The sequence below is a fragment of the Daktulosphaira vitifoliae genome, unplaced genomic scaffold (genome assembly GCF_025091365.1).
Source record: "Daktulosphaira vitifoliae isolate Bord-2020 unplaced genomic scaffold, ASM2509136v1 Scaffold_2, whole genome shotgun sequence".
NCBI lineage: Eukaryota > Metazoa > Arthropoda > Insecta > Hemiptera > Phylloxeridae > Daktulosphaira > Daktulosphaira vitifoliae.
In genome coordinates this window covers 5,445,864-5,470,144 of record NW_026099573.1, presented here as the reverse complement: position 1 = coordinate 5,470,144, position 24,281 = coordinate 5,445,864, and the positions used below count along the sequence as shown (strand labels likewise).

At 41.4% G+C, this 24,281-nt stretch overlaps 3 protein-coding genes across 3 annotated transcripts; all 3 read left to right on the top strand.

Annotated features, from left to right (window-relative positions):
* Window positions 1–5,005: 5,005 nt before the first annotated feature.
* LOC126898875 (uncharacterized) lies at window positions 5,006–6,202 on the top strand. The gene is made up of 3 exons (XM_050673285.1): window positions 5,006–5,245; window positions 5,342–5,688; window positions 5,817–6,202. Exons 1-3 carry the CDS (start codon window positions 5,236–5,238, stop codon window positions 5,967–5,969), a joined length of 510 nt encoding a protein of 169 aa, XP_050529242.1. The 5' UTR covers window positions 5,006–5,235; the 3' UTR covers window positions 5,970–6,202.
* A 786-nt stretch (window positions 6,203–6,988) lies between these two features.
* LOC126897917 (uncharacterized) lies at window positions 6,989–8,120 on the top strand. The gene is made up of 2 exons (XM_050671863.1): window positions 6,989–7,569; window positions 7,619–8,120. The coding sequence occupies exons 1-2, from the start codon at window positions 6,989–6,991 to the stop codon at window positions 8,118–8,120; spliced, it is 1,083 nt and encodes a 360-aa protein (XP_050527820.1).
* A 2,953-nt stretch (window positions 8,121–11,073) lies between these two features.
* Window positions 11,074–12,927, top strand: LOC126897916 (uncharacterized). The gene has a single exon (XM_050671862.1). The coding sequence runs from the start codon at window positions 11,074–11,076 to the stop codon at window positions 12,925–12,927; it is 1,854 nt and encodes a 617-aa protein (XP_050527819.1).
* Window positions 12,928–24,281: the final 11,354 nt, after the last annotated feature.

The following is a 24,281-nucleotide window of genomic DNA, read 5'->3' as shown; positions in this document are numbered from 1 at the left end:
GTTTCTTATGATAGTGATTTTAATCACTGTCAGATTAAATCTATACTGAACCCAACTATGCAATGTCTCCACTATGCCGCGACCCCACTGTGCTACCGTTTTTTTTTCTTTTATTTATTATTTTATATGTAATTAGTAATAATATAAAAAAACCCAGCACAGTGAGGTGACGGCACAGTGGGGTCGTGGCATAGTTGGGTCCAGTATAGATGATATCTGACAGTGATTAAAATCACTATTATAAGAAACGCTTCGATGCAAATCTGTAGATAGTGTTTAATTTTAAAAAATTGATGGATAATTGCAAAAGCAACATCAACTTCTATTAAAATAAAATACAAAACCCATAATTATCATACNAGAAAAAAAAAAAAAAAAAAAAAAAAAAAAACACATCATGGTAAAATTAATACCTTCTCAGCTTCGCATAGAATCTAATATACATGTTTACATAACTAAATATTTATACTAATAACACTCCCGCATTAAAATTAAAAAAATGTCCAATAACAAAATATTGTTGAAATAAATTAATTATCATTGTGATATTGTGCTTTCGCATAAGAATAATTATTTTTTGTAAACTGTGAATTAATATAGAAAATTGGAGACGTTAAAAATTGATTATTTGGACCAATTTTACCTCTTTGGGAGTTGGTTAAATCTACTAAGTACGTAGCAGATTGCATAGTACGAAGGCTGGCAAAATACTGAGGTGCTGCGGCTACGATTAAAAAATTTAATTATTTTTATTTTTGATCTGATTAATGATTGTTTTAAAAAAGTAAATTTTTATTCATATTGGATAAAAAAAAATTTGTTAAAAAAAAATGAAATTGATGAGCAAAATAAAAATCCATTTTCTAAGCTAGTAAACATAGTTATGTATCCCCATTGATTTTAATTTGGATATGCTGTAAATAATATTACCTCAGCCTACCCTGCACTTCAGAGTCTTATGCAGTTATATATAATTATATATGAACCCTTCGTGATACAACTGTTTTTAAACTAAATATTAAGAGAGAAAATTATTGGGTTCCAAATAATCTCCTCATTTTTGATAACAATTATAAATGTTTCGGTATTAAACATACCAAATAATTTTTTAATTTTCAAAAAAAACTTAGGAGTACAAGGATATTTAGAAGATCAAAAAATTATAAAACAAATATAATACCCAACCCAACCCAACACGCAATGAAAACGCTGTCAATACCAAAGTGTTTGAATAAACCAATTGTTCTATTATAGCGTCCAGACGGCAAACATCAAACATGAGTCATCATCAGAAACGCGGGTCTTTATTGCAGTATGTAAGCGTTTATAGAAATACTCAGTAACAATTTAGACTAGTGTCGTCAGCGTTTCCGACGCAGGGTCGAAAACGCGTAATGTGAAACCGGGTTTATGAAATAAAACTGTACTTATCAATAACAGGAATACATATCGTAGAGAATGCATAATATTAGTTATCTAAGAGGATGTAGGTTGGGTTAAAAATAAACTATTGAACAGTAGAAGAATTTACGGAAAGAGCGATAAAGAATAACGTTTACTATGTTAAAGTACCATACATTTTTTTTTTATTGAATAGTTTGTTATGCAGGTGGAAAATTATTATAAAAATAAATATAGTTTAAAAAAACTAAAAAAACACGCTTTTAAAGCACATCGAACTAAAAAGTTAAAAATAATTTTTAAAATAATTATTTTTAACTTTTTAGTTCGATGTGCTTTAAAAGCGTGTTTTTTTTTAGTTTTTTTAAACTATATTTATTTTTTACGTTTTAGTTTTATGTTATGATAGTAGTTACTATCAATATCATGGTTGTAACGGGTATCGGTTAATCAAGGTTCGATTCCGGGGAGGGAGTCTGAGAAACGGCTGCCGTTTCTCAGACTCCCTCCAAATAGCCCTTGTCAAACACAAATCCGTGTTTGACAAGGGCTATTTGCCAAACTGGAGCACCGAGTTGTTCACAGTGACCAAGGTCAAACGAACAGTACCGCCAACATATTATCTGGAAGATTACCAAGGGAACCCTATTCAGGGTGTATTTTACACCGAAGAGTTGAGCAGGACGCAGTATCCGGACACGTATTTAGTGGAACGGGTGTTATGCACACGCGGAGACTAGTGCTACGTTAAGTGGTTGGGTTTTGGCCCGGAACTCATGGATACCGAAAGCAGATTTTTCACGGCAATGATTGTCGACATTCAGTGCCTGGTGGCTGCCACCGACCATTCGTTCTTGGTAAAAGAAATGACTGCCATAGACCTGTTATGACCTAAGGTTATGCTCACCGAGGAAGACACGTACTCGGGGAGGGGTAGCGGCTTTTCTCTATCACATATCGACGGTCTTATGCTCAGCGTATACAAGTATACGCCCCTCGCCGGCTCATCACATATTCCGATTCCACCAGAAATTAATCATAGAAAAGCAATCATCAACCCACATAATATCGATCAGTCTTGTTTCAAGTGGTCCATTTTAGCGAGGCACGTCGGGGTTAATAATAATACACGCGTTAATCAAAAATATTTTAATGAGGAACACAGGTATGATTTCACGGGGTTGACGTTCCCCACACCTGTGTCCCAAATTAAAATATTCGAGCGACGAAACCCTAACGTGTCTGTCAACGTGTACGGCTTGGAACGGGACGATGTTAAGATGAAGTGGTTGGTGTATCCGCTAAGAGTCGCCGACAAAGAACAACAGAATCATTTTGACATGTTGTATATTGATGACTCTGAAAAATCACATTACGCGTACATTTCAAATATTTCTAAGCTTGTTCGTAAACAAAAAACCAGACACCAAGGCCGCATATACACTTGCAAACGTTGCTTCACCTGCTTTGATGATCGACCTAAAAAGCATATTCTTCGGGGTCGAGGTCGCATATCAACTTGTGTTGCTCCAACACTTGTTTGGAGCAACACAAGTTGATATGCGGCAAAAATAAACCAATTTTACCTGTTATGTTGGCAGAGGGCAGCAAGGTCGAATTTGAAGCGTGGGTAAAGACGCAACGGTTACCGTTCGTCATCTACGCCGATTTTGCTGGAGCAAACAGACGATCGTATGGGTGCATACACCAGGACTGTGCACACCCACCACCCCATGAGCTACGGGTTCATGGTGAAATCATCGGACGATGTGCCCTCCGAGCTCCTCGAACGTTACGGTATACCGCAATCACCGGTGATATACCGTGGGTCCGAGGAACGCGAAGAGGTCGCTAAGGCATTCGTGATGGCTGTAACTGAAGTGACGCGCAACATTTCTAAATTGTTGCGCAAAACCAACGTTCCTATCCAAATGTCTGTCGATGATGTGCGCAGGCACGGGGAGAAAACGGTATGCGACTTATGCCGAGCAGCATTCAAGGATTCCATCCCTAAAGTCGCAGACCACTGCCATTTATTCAGACAGACGTTGTCCAATGCGTGTAATCTGAAAGTGAAGACGGTCAATTTTGTGCCGTGCTTCTTGCACAATCTTTCGGGTTACGACGCGCATTTCATCGTCACTGAATTGGGGTACGACGACCAAAGGATTTCGGTTATACCGAATTCCGAGGAGAAGTATATTTCGGTCACGAAACACGTGACCAATAACTTCTCCATACGGTTTGTCGACACCTTCCGGTTCATGGCCTCCTCCTTGTCCACCTTGGCCGGTAACCTAATGACAACCGATTTCGTTAAATTCCGGGAAACGGCCAAGGTGTTCCACCCGGAAGATATGCCGTTGGTAACGCGTAAAGGCGTATACCCCTACGAGTACACTGATAGTTGGGCTAAATTGGACGAAACGGTACTACCACCCCGCGACGCTTTCTATAGTCAGTTGAATGAGTCGAATATCGATGACGACGACTATAGACACGCCACAGAGGTGTGGAATCGTTTCGGTTGCTCAACCCTCGGTGAGTACAGTGACCTATACCTAAAGATTGACGTGCTGTTGTTGGCCGACGTGTTTGAGAACTTTCGCGACATCTGTACTACAACATACAATTTGGACCCGGCGCACTATTATACCGCACCGGGTTTTAGCTTCGATTGTATGTTGAAGTACACCAGGGTGAAGCTGGAGCTCTTGAACGACTACGACATGCTACTGATGGTGGAACAGGGCATTCGTGGTGGGCTGGTGCAGGCCGTCAAGCACTATGCCAAGGCCAACAATCCAAAGACACCTGGCTACGATCCGACAAAACCAAACTCATGGATCGTGTATCAAGATTGTAAGTATTATATATAAAAGTACAATAATTGAGCTGTGAATTAAAAACGTTTAATGTATATAGGCAATAACCTTTACGGGTGGGCTATGAGTCAGCCCATGCCGTACGGTGGCTTCCGGTGGTATGAAGGATCAGATCCTCTGGCCGACCTCCAATTGCTTTCGGACACTGGTAATACGGGGCGTATATATGAAGTAGATGTATCGTATCCAGAAGGGCTGCATCACGAGCAAAATGACTTGCCGTTCTTGCCTGGCAACGATGTACCACAGGGTTCCAAAGAGACCAAACTCACGANGTACCACCGGGTTCCAAAGAGACCAAACTCATGGCCACTTTGAAACCCAAACAACGGTACGTCGTACACTATGTCAACTTGAAACAGGCGATCGCACACGGACTGCAAGTCGATAAAGTATATACATCGTACCTAGAGCTACTATCTATGATATTAATATGTTTGTCACATAGGTGCACCGCGTTTTAGAGTTTCAACAAAGTGCTTGGTTGAAACCGTACATTGAGTTGAACACTGAAATGCGGAAACAGGCGGCAAATGCTTTTGAAATATCGTTTTTCAAATTAATGAATAATGCCGTCTTTGTTAAGTGCACGCTCAATGGTAAAACAGTTGTGGGTTATTCGTTAAAAATTTATATTTTATAAGGAAAACCACGGAGAACATGCGGAAACGCATCCGCATTGAACTAATCTCCAGTTCCGAACGTCTAAGCAAGCTCTNCTAATCTCCAGTCCCGAACGTCTAAGCAAGCTCGTAAACCAACCAACCTTCAACGACTGTATCAAATACGGTGAAAGGTTGTGCGCCGTCATAATGGACACAAAGATTGTCAAGTTTCTCAAACCAATATACGTCGGTTTAGCAGTGCTCGACATTAGCAAGACGCTAATGTACAAGTACTTCTACGACGTATTGAAACCACATATGGCGATGCAATCGAATTGGTTTACATGGATACTGGTGAGTACAACCGTACAAAATAGAAATATTTTAGAATTTAGAAATTATTTAGTAGAAATATTTTTTATAATATTTATATATTTTTCATTTTCTCAGACTCCTTCATATACCTGCTCAGAGTCAGCGACTTCTATCAGGATTTAGCCGACAGCCCCGATTTACTGGTGTACGTGGACGCATCTAGGCTGCCCAAGGATCACCCTTGTTACTCAACCACGAGGAAGAAGACGCCTGGTCTGTTTTCAGACGAGACCGGCGGCCTCACCCTCTTTGAGATCGCTGCACTTCGTTCAAAGTGCTATGCATTTGACATGGAAGGCAGCGAATTCATCAAGTCTAAGGGGATCCGCGGACATGTCGTCCGGAACCATCTGTCTTTGGACGATTACAAACGATGTTTGTTTGAAGACGATGGCGACGATGGTGACGATGCGTCAAAACGAGCGTTGGCCGGAGACAATGCCCGTGTAGTCATCGGAGCCGTACGTGATGGTGAGATTCCACCGACATTATCACTACAGTACACTCCGTACCGACAGAACGTGNATTACCGTACACTCCGTACCGACAGAACGTGTCAATTCGTTCTTTCGAGCACGAGGTACGCACTTTACGTACAACCAAGTTGGCGCTTAACCGTTTCGATGATAAGCGCTACACGCTCGACAACAGAGTTGACACGCTGGCTTACGGTCATTATGCCATTCCATCGGAAGAAATTTAAGCAACATTAGTTTTTATAGTAATAATAAGATTGTAAAACTCTTTAAATATCCATATTGATAAATGTAAAATATATTGTATGATAAACCGTGTAATTGAATTTTATGATAAGGTTTTTGTAAATATAAGTGTTGTATATAAATATATAGTTGTAAATATAGTTTTAAGATTTTTTAATGTAATATTTTAATGAATTGAATTGTAAATAAATGTAAGTTAGAATTGATATTATAATAAATGCTTAATTAATTAAAGTAATTACCCCCTATTTATTTCGATAATACCAGATAGATTATTTTACAATAGGTATTAATAACCTATAGTAAATACTACACGTAATTTAGAAATATTTATTTATTTTACTATAATCATTAATATACATTTTATTTAGGGAAAATATAATTATTGTACGAATACAAATGAGAATATTGCAAAATCATTTTTTGACAATAATGTTACATATTATAATTCATCCATTGTTTTAAGCAAATTGCCTTGTATAAACTACACACGGTCGGGTTGTTCATGTGTCGGATACAACACATTTTTGTAACACAACTTAAATTGTACAGCGGTGAGCGGTCCAAATCCTCGACGTTAACAATACGTTGTCCCGGTATGTACTTTTCCACTACTCGCTTTTTCACAGCTTTTGAACAGTTCAGCCACAATTTATCGTTTGGAAGCACTGGCTCGAGAACTTTATTCAGTCGACGACCGTGTCTTTATACTGGAAAAACGTGTTGACACTCTTTAAATGCCTCTGAGTTTCAACAGGAGTGTAGTGCACCATCATTTGAGTGATGGCATATACTCTACGACGGAGCAACCGGATAATCGTGCGACGCTATCGCAGCAGCAACTAACAAAGAAAAATATTGAATTTTTAAAATCGTTGGGTTGTCGAGTCAATCATGGCCGAGTACTTACACGTGTTGGAAAAATGTCAGCAAGACGACAGCGTAAAACGTGAGTACTATCTAGAACATCAGAGCTACAACAACTCGTACGAACACAACGATGAATTCCGTATCGATCGAAAGTTATTTGCAAATCAAAGGAAAACTGGAAAAACCACCAGTTGGAACTGTCGGTGAAATGGTTATGGGGCAAAATTTTCTCATGCACCTATTCGATGAAATCACATTTGAAGTAAATGGTAAAGAAGTAGACAAGATAAAATACGTTGGGATGGCTACAACCATCAAGGGTTATTGTTCGCTCACACCCAACGACATTCGACGATTGCAACCTGCCGGATGGAAATATGCGCAAATTTTGCACAACAACGATTTCGTCGATGGGACTGAATTTGTAGCGCAATGTCCATTATCTATTTGCATGGGATTTTTCGAACGGTATCGGCGAACACTAATAAACTGTACTCAGACACTCGTGTTGAATAGATCGAGTACCAACAGCACTGTCGTAACAATTATTCCACAGACAACAACAACAGACGATAAAGCGCAAGTTGCAATATTGATAAAACAAATCAACGTGAAAATATCGAAAATAAAATGGGTAGTAAAGTACTTTGAACCCACCGTGAAAACTGAACTTGGTCTGATGCGTATTCTGGACAGCAAGAAATGGCTCCCGTTAGAATTTCAACACTGGAATGTTGCCGTTTACCCGTTGGTACCGCAGACAACTCATCACACGTGGTCGGTGCGTACCTATTCGAATGTTNTCGGTGCGCACCTATTCGAATGTGGAAAAACCTAGATATTTACTTATTGCCATGGGTAATGAGGACGAACACGTTCTCGGAGATTTCAATCACTGTTCATTGAGAAACGTCAAAGCGTATCTGAAAGCTGACGAATACCAGTACGAAAACCAAAACGCTGATTTCGACAACAACAAGTACACAACGTTTTACAACTCGTACGCACAATTCCAGACAATGTATTACGGTCGTAAAGACCCCTATCCCTTATTCGACTATATAAATTACAAAAATCGTGGACTTATAGTCGTGATTGATTGTTCTAAACAAAACGACACCGTCAAGTCTTCAACGCTTGATCTACGCTTGGATTTCGAATGCTGCAAACAGTTTCCCGATAAAACATCATTGTATTGTGTAATTATTCACGACTGTCAAATGGATTACAACGCATTCACGGGAGAAATACGAAAAATTTAATGTAAATACAAATTTATTTTTTATTATTGTACAATTTACAATATAGAAACAAAAAATGTATATATAACTACTATAATGTATATATACAATTTTTTTTTTTAATAAAAAAACTAGTTGTTTTGTAAACTTGTTATTTCATTTCAATCATCTTCGAATTTGACTGGAAAAGTTTCTTGTCAATTTTTGGCAAAGTATCAATTCCTAGAAATGATCTGTTTGTAGCCAATTCCACCAGATTGAAGAAGTAATAAATATGCTGAAATTTTTTTTTTTAAGTTTCAATTGAATGTTTTAATACAATCTATACATTGATGAATCGATCAAGTCGTTGATTTTATTGAATTTACACCTTGGTGTAGCCATTGTGATTAAAGTCTCAAGGTCCAATAGGCTTTACTGTCGCTGCGGTTCGCATTCGTCGTCTTTTCAATTGTTTCGATTGAATCCAAAAGTTCGTAATATATTCGCTTCACAACTGAGCATGCACATTCATGATTGTCCGAATTTTTTCCCACATCCGATAATTCACAACCTTTATAATGTAAAAAGTCTCTACCTACACCTTTGAATTTATTGCCTAGACGTTCCGCAAAATATTGTAAATCTCGATAATTTTTCAATAGTTTACTAACTAGTTTGAAAACTCTATCCGTGGGATCGTTTTCAACAAGAAAATTCAATTTATCCGATATATCATTGAAATAATCCATCTTGCGCACACAATTGATTAACAAATACTGAGAACCTGTTAGAAGTCAGCATACAATGTTATGCTGCTGCCCCCCACCCCTTTCCAAATATCTTTTAGATAATTATGGATGAGGTGTATACGACTAAGACATTAAAATATTACTAGATAAATGATTGTAATGAACACTGGCCACTACGTTATTCATACCCATGCATATAATAATATTAAGCAAAGACAAAAAATTCAGTTTTCAATCGTATATTTGATACGTCTGCATGTCTAATTTATATACGTTTTAATTATTATAGTTAAATATAGTTATTTAAAATAGCGTGAAAATTAAAGTGAAATGTTTACACATATATGTCATTAGGATTTAAAACAGATGCCTTTGTAAAAATTATAACCGTCTGCCGTCTCTAATGCGTTAACGGATGAAGAATGCAATCCGTCCAGTCGAAGCTATTATTTTATTAAAAATAATTAATTACAGTTAAATACAGTAATAATTTATAACAGTGGGAGGGATACCAGTAATAATTCAGACAAAATATATGTACGACATTAATCGATAAGTATAATACAGTTATAATAATATTATAAACATTATAATATATATGTTCCAGTGATTACGTCGTCGTCGGCGGTAGTGTTTATTTAAGAATGTGTTTTACTATAAGAAAACTTGAAAAGTCGTCATTAGTATATATTGTCTACAAAAAAATATTGATTTATTATTCACTATACGAATAACGGTCAAGCTTATGAACTCGTATATTAACAATTAATGTAATTGATGGCAACATCGCCGCCGCGTTGGGCCATCTGCTGTATTAATCTAAAGTGCTATACTGTAATCATCAATACAGCGATCTGGCACACAATGTTTCGAACTAATTTTTTTTTTCACAAATTAGGTAAAATTAGCATTTTACGTATGGACTTTATCTATTCATATGCATGTCACATATCAAAATAGCGGATTCGACGTTTAAAATTTGTACTTTTCACCGTAACCGTATAGCTTACCTAGAAAATGCATTTTTTTTTTTTTTTATTTTTTTCAAAAAACTGATATTACGTATATATGTCCGAGCATAATTTAGGCGCGTGACAAGTTGTGTTAGTTTACGTTGTGTTTCATTCCCCTCCTCTCTCTATCGTAAGACTTGATGGAGTAGGAGAGGTTCCTCACCTGCCTTAGGTTAGATTACGTTGGGTTACATCATCGTCCCGTTTGCTGTGCTCTCACTGTGGTGGAATCGGGCTCTACGGGGCTACGAGCTGCTGCAGCGGGCGCAGTTCCCTTGCTCGGGGAATCGGGCGCGTCCTCCGGTTGCGGATCGAGAAACGGCCTGTAGATATGCAGGTTAGCCGCGAAATAAGCAGTCCCCTTCTTGGGGACTGACGAATAAGCGGTCGCGGACAGCGAGCCTCTCGGACGCTCGTTAACCCTACAGATATGTAGGGTAGTCGCGAAATAAGTCACTTTATTTTAATAGGGTGGTCGAATAAGCGATAGCGTTCGAGAGAAACATAGAACTGGGTAGGCGGACCCATTAGCCTGGTAAGGCGACCGCCTAAGGGAGGACAACCCTGAAAAAAAAACTACGAGCCTGGCGGTAGGTTAAAAACGCATGGGAAGGACACCCATTAAAAAAACCCAATATGGATAGGATAACTGGAAATATTGTTACCGCCCCAGTGCTATCGGATGGCACAGGGGACGTCGGCGGGGGTTCTTGTAGCCCGGCTCTCGTTGACGCCGACCAAGGGCGATGCGATGTGGAGGCCCCACAACCCAACTTGGGTATAAATAGGAAGGGAGGATTCACCATCACCGAGGAGCTGGTGGATGAATGGGCTGATATCCGAGATAGGTATAGCAACGATATACCTCTCACGGAGTCAGAATATGTGCGCTGGGAAGAAATAAGGCGCAAGATGGAGGACGGAAGCGAGGTCGAAAACTGTTTCCCTCGTCAAAGATTCCGCAACCTAGGCGTCTTTAAGGGCGCAGTGGACACCATACTGGGGATGATGACCAGGGACGTCCAAAACGGAGGCAACTTCTCTCCGGAGCGCAAGGAGGTTTATAACCCCTTCCATGGAGTAGAAGGGGAAGAGGAGCGAGTATGCCTTATGAGTAAGTGCGTCTCCTCCCTTCGAGGCGAAAGCACGGCGGACCGTGCGATCCAAATTGCCCGGCTGGTCAGCCGGGAACTGTTGACGCGCCATAGGAAGGATCCGATGATGGAAGCAATGGGGATTGGACTCCGGGATGTCGTTGATGTGTTCGACTACGAATGCGTCGTCGCGGAAACGGCACCCGGAGTCGTGGAGGAATCGTCCGAAGGAGACAATAGTCTATCCGAGGACGAAACAATGAGGACAGGTGTTAGGCCTGGCGTGAGTGGTGTTGAGCCTTCTCTCGGGCAGGCGACGACCGCTCCTTGCCGTGAGGTCTCCCCACCTTTGAGCCCCCTGCCGGAGGAGACGCCCCCAAAGCGTTACCCCGGGAAGAGGAAGGCGCCACTTCGTAACGAAGAGAGTGATGATGAAGCGACATTCGACGTCGGATTGAATCATGTCGTCGGCCTGACCAGACAGGCCGAAGTGGAGGGTAGCCTCATGAAAGAGGTTCCAGGTACTCATCTGCAGTACTTACTGGAGCAGATATCTCTTTCTTGCCAAGCGCTGACCGAACTCCGAAGTTCGGACATGCCACGCCGTAAGAAGAGGCATGACTCCGAGGAAGAAGCAACCGCGCAATCGGCTTTGGTTGGAAACATTGCGGGACAAGTCGCAGTGCTCCGCGGAGTCATTGATAAGCGTAGAGGGATGGGCGTCCACAAGGAAGTCCAGGAGGCGACCAAGAAGCTGGAGGAAATCCTGGCTACGGAAAAGCGCAGGAGAGCGACATCGCGCTCGGGGACCATTGTAGCCTCGCCGGAAAGGGGCTCTGGTACGTTAGCTCCGGTTTTCGCGAAATGGAAGCCGACAACGGACGCGGGAACGCAAACGGCGGTTGGACCGCAAACAAACAGGCCCGGGACGTCTGATATGGCGTTGAGGAGGAATGTGGCCACACAAACAACGGAGGAGCTCCCAAATCCCAGGTCAGATCCGCTGACGAAGCCTGGGAAAAAGCGAAAGACGAAGAAGGAGAAGAGACTGAACACTGTCGAGGGTACGGCCTCCTCGCCGACCGTTACGCTTCCCGAGAAGCATTCGGATCGGGGGACTGCTGCTGCAAAGTCCGCTCCGGCGAGGGTGGACACAGGAGCGGAGACGGAGAGGCCCACTTGGACGGAGGTGGTTCGTCGCAAGGGTGAACTGGGGAAGACCGAGGAAACGGCAACTAGGCCTAGACCTCCACCGCCTACACGAGGTCCGACCGCAAAAAAGTTGCGGGCGAGGGTCCCTCGTACGGAGGCTGTGATTATCGGGCCTTTGAAGGGGGACTTGAAGTATGCCGAAGTGATGAAGACGGCGACGGCCTCCGTGGACCTTCTGGCCTTGGGTATCCAGGTGTCCGGGACCCGGAGGACTCAGACGGGGGCTGTTCTGCTGGAGGTTCGAGGAACCGCCGAGAAAGCGGATTTACTAGCCGCCAAGTTGGAGGAGGCGCTCAAAGAGAAGGACGTGCGGGTGCATCGCCCTTCGATGACCCGCACTATCATAATCAGGGATGTGGAAGACTGGCACGAAGAGGACGAGGTGCGTCGGTCCCTAAGCGACGCTCTGGAATGTCCAAGTGTTGGGCCCGTTATCATACGGCCTAACATTGGTGGCAAGGGGCGTTACGCGAGATGTGACGTGCCCGTCAAGGTTGCCATTCGGCTTACCACAGTGAGCCGAATAAAAGTCGGCTGGACAACCTGTAGACTGAGGATCATTGACAAAGGTCCTCAGTGCTACAGGTGTCTGGAGTATGGGCACATTGCCCACAGCTGTAAGGGCCCGGACAGGTCAGGGAACTGTCACAGGTGCAGAAAAGGTGGGCATATCGCTAAAGAGTGCCCATCAAGGATGGACCCAACCCATCGCAAAGTCCTGCCCCCACCTCCGCGTGGTGCAGCCCGGGCAACGGACCCACCAGTGGGGTCCGGCTAACGGGGGAGGCAGCACCGCGCTGTGATCCGGCCCCGGATTAAGTTCGGGCCGAAGCACAGCGCGGTGGCAGAAGCGTTAAAAAAGCGACATAGGCCGCCTCGAAGCAATGCTTAACGGCAGTCCCGGGGCGGTCTGCATGAAGTCGGCTGAAGGAAAAAATAAAAAAAAGATGGCCCGGGGCGAAAGGTCAGCCGCCCAAAAGGCGAAGCCTACTCCTCCACCAAAATCGGCAAGGAAGGGTCCTTCTGCGGCCCAACTAAAGGCCAAGGTGCCCCGCACGGAGGCGGTGGTGATTGGGCCACTGAAGGAGGGGCAACAGTACGCGGCCGTTATGAAAACGGCCATGGCGGCTGTTGACCTTCAGTCTTTAGGGGTCCAGGTGGCGGGCACGCGAAGGACCCAGGCTGGCGCAGTCCTATTGGAGGTAAAGGGCGTAGCCTCACACGCCGACCTCCTGGCCGCCAAGCTAAAGGAGGCCCTCAAGGAGCATGACGTGCGGGTCAGCAGGCCAACTAAGACCTACAGCGTCATGCTCCTGGACGTAGAGGAGTGGATGGAGCCGGGGGACATTAAGTCCGCCCTGGTCTCCGCCCTCCAGGCCCCAGACGGGGGCCAGGCCGAAGTTGGTGCGGTAACGGTCCGCACCAACGGAGTCGGCAAGGGCCGGTACATCAGGTGCGACCTGCCAGTCCGGCTAGCTCCACGCCTGGCGGCCCTCACGCGAATGAGTGTGGGGTGGAGCTCCTGTAGACTGAGGGTTCTTGAAGACAAGGGCCCTCAGTGCTACAGGTGCCTGGAGCGAGGGCACATTGCGGCCGCCTGTAAAGGCCCAGACCGTAAGGGTGCCTGTTTCAGGTGCCGGAGGGTGGGGCACCTGTCGAAATACTGCCCTGGTCCCCAGGCCAAGGGGAAGAAGGAAGGGGCTGCTGAGAAGCCCCGAGTCGAGTTATCGGTGGTCCAAGTGACCCCCAAGGCGTCTAGTGCGCCGCCAACCCAACGTAACCCAACCAGTGGATGAGGTTCCTTCAAACGAACCTCAACCATTGTAGGGCGGCGCAGGATCTGGTCCGGCAGGCGGTATACGAGATGCGCATCGACGTATGCGTCATCTCGGAACCGTTTGTCGGGCTGATCAAGGACGCCCCGGGGTGGTACTTGGACCGGTCCAGGAGAGCGGCGATCGGTGTGATGAACCGTGGCCTCACGATCGCGGACATCGAGGTTGGCGTTGGCTACGTAGCGGCGAGGATTGGCGGCATTGACGTCATGAGCTGCTACGCGTCGCCAAACCAGCCGATCGCCCCTATCCTGGAGGGTGTCGCCCACAGCCTAAGGGGCAAATTTCCTCGGGTCCGCGGGGTGGCAGGGACGAACTCGTCGCCGGGGACTTTAACGCTAAGTCCCCGGTATGGGGATCCGCTTCGGCGGATCGGCGTCGTGACGAACTGTTGGACGTCATGGCGGCCTTAAGGCTGTCGACGGCCAACAGGGGAACCACCCCGACGTTCGTGGGTAACACCTCGAGCTCGGTGGTGGACGTCACGCTGGCGTCGCCGTCGGTCCTCGGACGTATTGCCGGTTGGTCCGTTCTCTCCCACGTGGAGAACATGAGCGACCACCGGTACATCACGTTCGAGTGCACCGACGGCAGGCGTCCTCGGACGAGGCCGGACCTGCAGCCTCGCGGCGCTTGCGTCGGCCCGGAGTCGGACGCCGATCTATTCGCGGCCGGTCTACTGATCGCCCGATGGACGGCGCACACTCCGCCCGATCGACTGGTCTCCGCGGGCGAGGTGGCGGAAGAGCTGGACAGGAGAGTCGAAGTCGCTTGCGACTTTGCACTCCCCAGAAAGCGTCCGCCACCTACCCGAGGACCTCCCGTTCACTGGTGGAACGAGGAGGTGTCTGCCCTGAGAAGCGACTGCGTCAGGGCGAGGAGAGTCCTGACGCGATCCAACAGGCGTGGGCAGGCAGAACCCGATCCGGACAATCCGGACCCAGGGAGTTGCTGAGGGAGGCCCGGAAACGGCTGAAGCTCGCCATCAGGCGTAGCAAAGCTCGTTGCTGGGCCGACCTCGTGAAGTCGGTGGATCACGACCCTTGGGGGAAACCCTATAGGGTCGTGATGCGCAAGCTGCGCGGCCCACCGACTTCGGGGCAACTGGAGGCGGAGACGTTGGAACAGACGGTCCACGCGCTGTTCCTGACGCATCCGCCTCTCCCACCCCTGGGAGACTGGCCGTCCGTCGGTGACGACGCGACCGTCGAGGATTTCACCCTAGAGGAGATATCCGCTGCGGTAGCGAGAGTTCGGGGGAGGAACACCGCGCCCGGTCTGGACAGCATACCGAACCGGGTGTGGGGTCTCGTCAACGACCTCGCACCGCAGTGGCTGGACACCGTTTTAAACGTGTGTCTCCAAAAGGGTGAAATCCCGCCCCGGTGGAAGAGGGCGAGGTTGGTGCTCTTGCGGAAAGGCGACAAGCCCGAGGGAGTCCCCTCGTCGTACCGGCCTCTTTGCATGCTGGACGACGTGGGGAAGATCCTCGAGCGGCTGTTGGCCACCCGCATAGAGCACCACCTGGAGACGGTCGGTGGGCTGGCTGACGGCCAGTTCGGTTTCAGGAAAGGGAGGTCGACGGACGACGCGGCCTCCCTGTTGCAGCAGTTGGCCGTCAGGGCCGAGAACGGACCGGGCTTCTGCGTTGCGGTGAGCCTGGACATCCGGAACGCTTTCAACTCCGTGCGATGGTCACACATCCTCGGAGCGTTGGAAGCGTTCCGGGTGCCTCCGTACCTCCGCCGAATGATCCGGTCGTATTTCAACGACCCGGTCATCGAGTATGGGAGTGCCGCAGGGCCCAGAACCAAAACCGTGACGGGAGGCGTCCCGCAGGGTTCGGTACTTGTGCCCTTGCTGTGGAACATCGCGTTCAACGCGGTGCTCTGCATTCCGCTGCCACGGGGTACACGTGTCATCTGCTATGCGGACGACACGCTCGTGGTGGCGGAAGGCACTTCGGCGGAGGAGGCTGGTTTCCGGGCAAACGGTGCGCTCTGCGCCGTCACTGACTGGATCCAGCAGGAGGGGACCGGCTTGTGCCTAGCGCTGGACAAAACCGAAGCGGTTTTGTTCACGCCAAAGTACGAGTACGTTCCTCCTAGGCTCACCGTACTGGGGACTGATGTCCCGCTGAAGCGGACCATGAGCTATCTGGGCCTGCTCATCGACGACAGGTTGATGTTCGGGCCGCACATCGAACGTGCGGCCCAGCGGGCTCAGAAGATCATGGACCGCCTGGCGGGACTGATGCCGAATATCGGGGGACCGAGGGAACAGCGACGCCGACTGTTGGTTAGCGTCGTCCACTCGGTCCTCCTTTACGGGTCCCCGGTCTGGGCGAGTATCCTGGAGTACTCGCCCAAGAACGTAGAAGCGTTGAACCGGGTCCAGAGAAGGGCCGCTCTCCGGACGGTGTGCGCATACCGCACCGTATCCAGTTGGCGCCAACGACTGGCCGACGAGAAATCCGCGGGAGCGTGGACTAGGTCCCTTATCGGACCCAGCTNGAGTCCGCGGGAGCGTGGACTAGGTCCCTCATCGGACCCAGCCGGCTCGACAGGTGGATTGGCCGGACTCACGGGGAGATGACGTACCGTCTGACCCAAGTGATGTCCGGTCACGGCTGCTTCAACGAATACCTTCACGGTATTCGGAAGGCAGCCGCGCCGACGTGCGATCACTGTCGGGATCGCCCGGGAGAAGCGGACAATGCTCTGCATACGCTCTTCCGGTGCGAAGCGTGGGCCAACGAGCGGGAGGAGTTGGAATCCCGCTTGGGGTCCGCGTTCGGTGTGGGGTCCATGGTGGACCATATGCTGAGAAGCCGGGAGGGGTGGTCTCTGGTTCAGGCGTTCGCCGAATCAGTGATGAGCCAAAAAGAGGAGGCCGAACGTCTGAGGCAGAGACTGCCCAGGGTGGTAGTACCTGCGGCGTCAGCTAGACTGGCGCCGTAGGTGCTTGTCTTTATGTTGTATGTGTTGTTTTTATGTTTATGTATGTTTGTGATTTATTTCTGTTTGCCCAACCCTCGCAAAGTCCTGCCCCCACCTCCACGTGGTGCAACCCGGGCAACGGATCCCGACTTTTGGGATCCGGCTAACGGGGGAGGCCACACCACGTTGTGAATCAGCTCTTGATTAATTTCGGGCTGATTCACAACGTAGTGGTGTGAATTTTAGACGGCGTGGGCCGCTCTGAGGCAATACCTCACTGTAGTTCCAGGGCGGTCCACAGCATGCCGGCGGTGGAGAAATAAAAAAAAAAAGATTTAATCCCCCCCTCGTATACTTCCTCCACCACCACCGATGGATGCCGAATGGGTGAAGTAGGGGCGGGGGAACCAGCTCTCTCCAAATTACCCTACTCATATTATTATAAATATTGATTAAAAAATTACAAAAAATGTATTAATTTATTTTATTAAATAAAACTAATGTACACTTTGAGTTTAATTTGTTTCTTCGTCATCGTCGTCATTGCCTAGAGAATAATGCCCCCACGCTTTTGTATACACGTCCTTGTACTCTCCTTCGTCACCGATTAACGCCCGCTTATCGTAGTTGTTGTTGTTGACCAACGCGAGTTTATTAATTTCAACCGTCGAAACACTATGTTGTTTCGTGCGTATTACGGACATTTTCCTACGGGTTTGCTTGAGTTTACCACGCAAGCAATTCAAATAGTCAACCATTTTGATTTCATGTTTCACCACACCCGTGCTCATGCCTTTCAATCGCTTCACCTCGTCCGTTTGCCACGTAACCAACAATCTGTCGTAGTAATTTTGTATGGCTATTGAATAAGCGTACACTTTGGGTAACAATGCGATAATTTCTTGCATATGCTTACCCTTGCATTAATCAGTAAACGTGCCCGGTTGTTTTTTTTCGTCGATCGGTGTAACAAGGGTGGTCGATCGGGTAATTCGACGTGTCGAAATATTCGAGTAAGTACTTTTTCAAATCATCGTGGAAACAGTTGGTCGTTATCAGGTAAATGAAACTATCGGTGCCCATGTAACAGAGTAAGAGTCGCTCGGGTCCGTACAACGGCATCATAACCTCGTAATGGAACTTGTACATTATGCATTTACTTATTTCCAATATGGCCTGTCCAATAAAAATGGGTTTGTAAAAATTAATCTTCTCCTTGTACATGTGTACTGCAACCAGATTTTTGTTGAATACGGTGGTGTGACTAAACGACGGTTTTGCCGCTAACCTCGACAGTTTCTTCGGGTTGCACACGAGTTGTATGTTTTGATGTTTCCGTACGTTCTCCAATGATTTTCCTGTTGAACGCGAAACAAATAAGTTAAAAAAAAAAAATACAATCAAAGTTCAAAACATAATTAATTATATGTTACCATAGTTTGAGTTGATCATCAGTTTGGTCAAACGTGGTGGTCGCTTTTTTACGCAATTCCGTGTTCAACTGAATGTACGGTGCCAACCAGCGGGATTGCATTAATTTTATACATTTATGCAGTTTTGTTACGACCACACCGTGTTTCACAGCTAGTTTTAGTGCTCGGTAGTGCACGATATAACCACGTTTTGGTTGAAACGTGGTCATCAACTTGCTGTGTTTCGAAGACGACAACGGTGATCGCTCGTTTACCGGAAAAAATGGTAAATCATTGTGTAAATCGTGCAATTCACGTGGATAATGTGCATCGATTTCCACCAAGTATACGTAATCACCGTCGTCGGGGGTGTTCAGTATTCTTCCAGTGTTAGAAGCGTTTCAGAGTTAGATTTAAAAAAAAAACAAATGATAGAAAAGACATGCATCTAAATAAAAAAAGATTATACTGATTTGGTCATTTTTGTTAAAGTTATAACAGTTAACAAAGTTATAAGTTTTATACACTGGACTACAAGGAACTTTCATCAGAAACAAAAATATACTATTCAAAATCAACTTTTCGCAATGTTTTCAAATGTGCAATTAGACTTTTTCTATCACTTCTAAGTTTTAATATTATTAAAAAATAGTATTTGCATATAAAAAAAAACAGTAGCACAGTGGGGTCGAGGCACAGTGTGGACGAGGCATAGATGGGACAAGTATAGATGATATCTGACAGTGATTAAAATCACTATCATAAGAAACGCTTCGATGCAAATCTGTAGATAGTGTTTCCTTTAGAGAAATTGGTGAAATATTTTAAAAGCAACATGAACTCTTATTTCTTTAATTATATCCTGATTAGTAGTTCTTTGATTTTAAAATATAATATATGAATAAATACTAATTATAGTTTTTAAATTTAGTATGAAATTGTGAGGCCAGCTATGATGTATGGTTCATAGTGTTGGGCGGTTGATAAGAAAGTAGAGCAGAGAATAAGTGTAGCAGAGATGAGAATGCTTAGTTGGATGAGTGGAGTGACTAGAGAAGATAGGATAAGGAACGAGCATATAAGAGGAAGTATAGGTGTTGCGTCAATCGTGGATAAGATGACAGAAAATAGACTTAGATTGTTTAGTCATGGTATGAGGAAAGAAGAATCGAAAGCTGTAAGAACAGTTATAGAAATGAATGTTGAAGGAAGAAGAGATAGAGGAAGACCAAAAAAGAGATGGAGGGATGCTATTGAATGCGATTTGAGGACAGCTGATGTGAGCGTAGAAGATGTGGGAGATCGTGTCAAGTGGAAGCTTAGGATAAGGGTGGCCGACCCCAAGTAGTTGGGATTAAGGCAAAGAAAAAGAAAAATATTACCAGATATTCCGGTGGCAATTGACATAATATGATTGTTATTTCGGAATGTACAATTTAGCGTTTAGTTGGGTTTAAATAATATAGCGTCAAATCAATTACCTACTCTATCGGTTGTATCTCAATATACACTACACTTTAATGATACAATAAATAAATAAACTCACACATACACACATATGCATTTATAACATTGTGTCTAATGTAAGTATAACATGATAAAAAGTAACCGTAAAATGAAAAAAATGGAATATAAATTTTATTACTCATATTAAATGTAATGTAACTCGAAAAATATTTGTTTAAATGAAAAAATATAAGATTATATTTTTATTTATAATTGTCTTTTAAACAACTTTTGTGCGAAACTTTTTTTTGTAAGTTAAATATTTTTTTTTGAGAAAATTAAGAAAGCTCATATTTTTGAACTTTTGCGAGGATTTAAAAAAAAAGCTCAATTCCAATCTTGAGGACTATTAGTATGTCATTATACATATTTTAATTCAACTTTTAAAAAAACAAAATTTTTTCCGCAATTTTTCCTTTGTTGACAGGCCTAGATGTCAATTTTAAACTTGTAATTGAGCTAAAAGTTATGGTAATATATTCAATTTATTTTACTATAAACTTTCATAAATCTTTATCAAAAATTTTTCATCAACTTTAAAGAACCAAAAAAATAGGTTAAAATTGAAAATTTGGACTGATTATTTTTAACATATTAAAAATCAAATCAGTAATAATTTGAAAACAAATTTTTTTTTCTTTTAATTATTATTTTATATATATAATTAGTAATAATATAAAAAATTAGAAGTGATAGAAATAGTCTACTTGCAGATTTGAAAACAACGCGAAAATTTGATTTAGAAAAGTATATTTTTGCTTCTGATGAAAGTTCCTTGTAGTCCAGTGCATTTTTTTATAGTAACAAACAGTTTTTATTGAAAATTATTGTATCAAGCCCTTTAAATTTTTATACACGTAAAAGTAAAGCAAAATATAACTTCTTTATTATTTTTATAATTTCTCCGTTTAAATTACAATATTAAATATCAATTTCATACTAAATTTAATAATTATAATTAGTATATATTCATATATTATATTTTAAAATCAAAGAACTACTAATCATGATATAATTAAAGAAATAAGAGTTGATGTTGCTTTTGGAATAATCCACCAATTGCCTAATTAAAACAAAAAAAAAAAAAGTTTGTTGGGAATTTTTTCTGCTATTCTGCAAAATTACTCCTTCGTTGACTAGAATGAATCATTAAATAGAAAATTTTATGAGAATTAAAACAATGTTATTTTTAAGATTAATATGCAGTCAGAAAGTTTTATAATTATTATTTATTGTAAATTTATCAGAAAAACTCATTATTTTTTGCATTTTTATCGTAATAGAACACTTAAATAGAAATCATAGTAATCATTTCTAAGTAATTTTTGATATTTAAAAAGATTCTACTATTGAAATATCCAGAACTGAATTAATTTTAATGATTTACTTTAACTAAAAAAAAAAAAGTTAATATTTTGAATCCCTCTTGTGGGCAGGTAAAGGGTTAGATTTATAAAAAAAACCAAATGATAGATAAAGACATGCATCTAAATAAAAAAAAATATACTGATTTGGTCATTTTTGATAAAGTTATAACAATTAACAAAGTTATAAGTTTTATACACTGGACTACAAGGAACTTCCATCAGAAACAAAAATATACTATTCTAAATCAACTTTTCGCGATGTTTTAAAATGTGCAATTAGACTTTTTCTATAACTTCTAAGTTTTAATATTATTAAAAAATAGTTTTTACATATAAAAAAAAATAATTAAGAACAAAAAAAATTGTTTTAAATTAATACTGATTTGATATAATATTTAATATTAATTTGATTATTAATAAGTTAAAAATAAGGAAAATGACATATTTAACCTATTTTGTTAATCGTTTAAAGTTGATTGTTGTAAATGTTTATAATAAAAAAAAAAAATTTATTTTACCATAACTTTTAGCTCAATTGGTAAGTTTGACATTGACATAATTAAATAGAAAATTTTATGACAATTAAAAAAATTGTATCGTTAAGATCAATATGCAGTCAGAAAGTTTTATAATTACTATTTATTGTAAATTTATCAGAAAAGCTCAATATTTTTTTGCATTTTTATGGTAATAGATAACTTAAATAGAAGTAATAGTAATAATTTCCTAGGAACTTTTGTTGTTTGTTGAAAAGATTCTATAATTGAAATATTGAGAACTTAATTAATTTTAATGATTTACTTTAACTAAATGTACCAATCAAAACAAAGTTGTTAAAAAGATTTACTCAATTGAGTGTATTATAAAATTTGATTATATTTGTAAAAATCAATTGTTAATTCAGGAGAAAAAACAATCATTTTTTTTAGAAATGATTTATATAGCAACATGTTACAAAAAAAAATTGTAATATTATAGTCTAGTAGTAGCACACACAAATAGAGTAAAAAAATTATTAAATTACAAAGTAAAATGATTTAATTTTGTAGTTGAAACCTATCATATCAAACTTCATTCGTTAATAAATATTTTGAAAACATTAGAAATTAATGATTTTAATTGTCTTTATGGAGACGATGTAATAACTAACTGTTTAATTGATAAATTAGAATTTTTTTTTCAATTTTTGAGAGTAATATCTTCAACTAGATACGAATTGTAGTCATTGGACGTATCGTTGAAAAAAGTAGGTCAAGTTAGAGCAGAGAAAATAAATGATATTCACAAAATAACATCTTCTTGGCTTTGCATCGATNATTCACAAAAAAACATCTTCTCGGCTTTGCATCGAAGCTAAAACTTAAAATATAGTAAAATAATTTTAATACGAATAAGAAATTTCTTCTTGCAAGGGGCGACTAAAGTGATGGGATCATTGATCTTTATTGAAGTTATTGAATCTAAATGAGTTAAAAATTTATACTAACTTAAAAAGAATTAAGAAAAAATGCAAAAAATTTGTTGTCATACGCGGGTTGGAACCTCGTACCCCAAGCGTGTAAAACATAAATATTACCAATTTGGCAATCGTACTTTGCTACCCACAATTGAAAAAATTGGGTATTTAAGCTAGTTCAAATTTCAAAGATATTTTTCTCGACTTAAAAGAAACAAACAAATTTAAATAAGTTTAACTTTCTATGCTATATTAATTTTAATTTATATAATATTTATGAAAATCTGTACTCCCCTTGTCAGGTATTTTAAAATAAAATAAAATACAAAACCCAGAATTTTAACACAAAAATAGCAAATTTTTGAATATGGTAGTCATTTTTACCATGAAGACAAATCCAGAGGTCAAATTTTTTTTTTCAAATTAAAGTATATTATATAAACTTTAATTTAAGATATATATAAAAGTTTTAGCATTTCCGGAATACTTTCAAAAATTAAATTGAAAATATCTTAGTAACAATACGCATGTTTAAAGTTTTGACCCCCCTTGTTAAAGGGGTATGATCCGATTTACAAAAAAAGCGTGCCAGATGAAAGGGGTATATAAATATTTATTATAAAAAAATAATAATATTGATCCATACATTTTTCCAAAAGTTATATAAAATATAAATTAAATAATATAACATATAAAATCGAGATTTTTTTCACGGAAATCGTACGTTTTTCTTTAACTTTGATGTCCGTTTTCACCACGAAGACAAGTCCAGAGGTCAAATTTTTTTTTTTCAAATTAAAGTATATTACATAAGCTTTAATTTAAGATATATATAAAAGTGTCAGTCTTTCCGGAACATTTTCAAAAGTTAAGTTGAAAAAGTTCTACTTTCTATACGCATTTTAAAAGGTTTGCACCCCCCCTGTATAAAGGGAAATGGTCCGATTTTAAAAAAAAGTATGTCGAATGAAAGAAGTATATATAAAGTATTTATCATTAAAGAATAAAGTTGATTCATGCATTTTTTAAAAAGTTATAGCAACATAATGTTAAAAAATGTAAAATATAATATCAAGAATTTTTTCACAAAAATAGCATATTTTTGCATACGGTAGTCATTTTCACCATGAAGACAAGTCCAGAGGTCAAATTTTTTTTTTTCAAATTAAAGTATATTACATAAGCTTTAATTTAAGATATATATAAAAGTGTCAGTATTTCCGGAATACTTTCAAAAATTAAATTGAAAATATCTTAGTAACAATACGCATGTTTAAAGTTTTGACCCCCATTGTTAAAGGGATATGATCCGATTTACAAAAAAAGCGTACCAGATGAAAGGGGTATATAAATATTTATTATAAAAAAATAATAATATTGATCCATACATTTTTCCAAAAGTTATATAAAATATAAATTAAGTAATATAAAATATAAAATCGAGAATTTTTTCACGGAAATCGTACGTTTTTCTTTAACTTTGATGTCCGTTTTAATTTGAAAAAAAAAAATTTGACCTCTGGACTTGTCTTCGTGGTGATTACATCGTCTCCATAAAGACAATTAAAATCATTAATTTCTAATGTTTTCAAAATATTTATTAACGAATGAAGTTTG

Bases quoted from the DNA above. Each gene is read 5' to 3' on its own strand.
- LOC126897916 (XM_050671862.1), top strand. From the start codon at position 11,074: ATGGGGATTGGACTCCGGGATGTCGTTGATGTGTTCGACTACGAATGC.
- LOC126898875 (XM_050673285.1), top strand. The intron at 5,689-5,816 runs GCGTTGGCCGGA...CCGTACCGACAG, and splicing joins GTGACGATGCGTCAAAACGA to AACGTGTCAATTCGTTCTTT.